At 55.5% G+C, this 2,074-nt stretch overlaps 1 protein-coding gene across 1 annotated transcript in view; it reads left to right on the forward strand.

The window, feature by feature from the left end:
- LOC103771663 (pancreatic secretory granule membrane major glycoprotein GP2-like) overlaps positions 1-2,074 on the forward strand; it is a 5,405-nt gene that overhangs the window by 2,200 nt on the left and 1,131 nt on the right. The window contains exons 4-6 of the mRNA XM_008938963.1: positions 98-258; positions 798-1,043; positions 1,687-1,846. Of these exons, the coding sequence (XP_008937211.1) occupies positions 98-258; positions 798-1,043; positions 1,687-1,846 (567 nt within the window). The remainder of the gene's footprint in view (positions 1-97; positions 259-797; positions 1,044-1,686; positions 1,847-2,074) is intronic.

Consider the following 2,074-nt stretch of genomic DNA (forward strand, 5'->3'; position numbering starts at 1 on the left):
CCCAGCCGTAGCTGAGTTGCACCATCTGAACTGGAGCTTGGAGCTCTGTGTGTGGACTTAGACATAGCCTGGAGACTTGATTTCTGTGTCATTCCAGCAAAACAGCTCCCATGTGTTGTACTCCAATGTCATTGAGTCAGAGCAGGAAGCACACAGGGGCGTGATCTCCCGGAGTTTTCAGCTGGAGGTACATTTCTCCTGCATCTACGCCTATGAGCAGGTGGTGAAACTGCCCTTTGCTCTCACGGCTGTTGACAAGTGAGTGGTCCCTCCTCACCTTGCTGGTGACATGGTATCTTTGAGCTTACAGAAAAACAGATGCCTTCAATGAGATGACCTGCAAAGGTCCTGGGGAGCCACTAGAGAGCTCTGAGGGCAATGCCACATCAGAGTGCCTCCCTTTCTCTTCCCAGTGTTTCTCAACACAAGGTTTGGGCTGGGGGAAGAGCCAAATAGGGGCACACAGAATTTGACTTTCTCCCATACTCCCTACTTGAAACCAACTAACCACAAAATGAAGGGTGGGAACTGGAAGTTACCCCCACCATGCCCCCATGGAGGTGCAGGTGACAACCCCCTGGGCTGCCTTGCTCATAGCCCTCACTGGCCAGCCCATCAGTGGAAACCCCTGGAGCTCCTTGCATCTGTCTGCACACAGTGGAGACACACCAGCCAGGGCAGCTCCAGCCGTGAGCAGAGGCATGTCCAGAGTCAGTGCACCTTCACCGGGGCCTGACTTGCACTACATCCTTCCTGCCTTCTCCTTCTGCTTGTGAGCTCTCCTTCTCTCCTCTCAGAGTGGTGCAGTTCGTGGTCAGAGAAGGACAATTTAATGTCAGCATGAGACTGTACAAGACGCTCTCCTACCTCCAGCCCTACCACCTGCCAGCTGCAGCCATCCCCATCACAGACATGCTTTATGTCCTGCTGAAGATAGAAGGACAGGACCAGCAAAAGTACTTTCTGCTGAGCATTGAGGACTGCTGGGCCACACCAACCACAGATCCCTACCAGGACATGCAGCATAAGCTGATTGAGAATGGGTGAGTGGGGTGCATCTGGTCTCCTTGCACCATGAGCACAGTTGTGTCTCTTTGCTGGGTGCTAAGGACAGGTTGCTGTGAGGGAGCAATGAGCAATGCTCAGTCACTGCCCATAGGTGGAACCTGTAGTGGACACCATCATTGAACAGGTGGAACAGGCCCATAACTGCTCTGAGCTGAGTCCCTGACCCTGCTCTGCTGCCAGTAGTGCTGCCTTCCCTCTAGCATCTCTCCTGACCAGCTGGGGAGGCAAAGGGCAAGGAGGGGAGGCGAGAGACCTTGCTGGGGTGTGCAGAGAGGTCTCTGCTTCTGAAGAGCTTGTGTTAGAGGTGGCTGCAGTCAAGCTGAAGCCAGTAATGTGGATATCTGTGAAGTGGGAGCCACAGCCAGGCCCACTCCACCCCTGCAGAGCGGCTGTGTCCCCATAGAGCAATGACACAAGCCAGCTCCTGTGCTGGTGGCAGCTCCTGTGCTGGTGGCAGCTCCTGCCTGAGCTGTGCACAACGCGGGGTGCCAAGGAAAGGCACCAGCACCGAAACAGAAACACTCCTGGGGGCTGCACCAGGTCCCTGTGTGCTCTGGTGTCCCAGGTTGGGCTGCTCCCCCCCGTTTGCCATCTGCTGACTCAGCCATCGTGTCCCAGGTGTCCCCACGATGAGACAGTGACATACCTGAATGCCGTTGGAGAGAGCACTACTGCCAAGTTCAGCTTCCAGATGTTTCAGTTTGTTGGTTACCCCGAGGTGTTCCTGCACTGTCGTGTCCGGCTTTGTCTCCCTGAGAGCCCAGAGCCCTGTGCCAAGGTGAGCTCTCCTGCTGGTCTGCTCCACAGCCTGGCAGGGCAGGGGGACATCCCTGCCCTTGGTCTGCTGTTTGGAGGTGGGGCTCTGCTCTTGTGTCCAGTGCCTCAGCATAATAAACAACTCCCAGCAGCAGGAGCCCACTCAGGTGCCCTGAACTAAAGGTAGGAGGGTTTGAATCCATCAGAGATCTCCTTTCCTTCTTCCCTCTGTCTGTTTTCAGCAGGCGGG

The sequence above is a fragment of the Merops nubicus genome, unplaced genomic scaffold, assembly GCF_000691845.1.
Source record: "Merops nubicus isolate BGI_N331 unplaced genomic scaffold, ASM69184v1 scaffold41504, whole genome shotgun sequence".
Taxonomy (NCBI): Eukaryota; Metazoa; Chordata; class Aves; order Coraciiformes; family Meropidae; genus Merops; species Merops nubicus.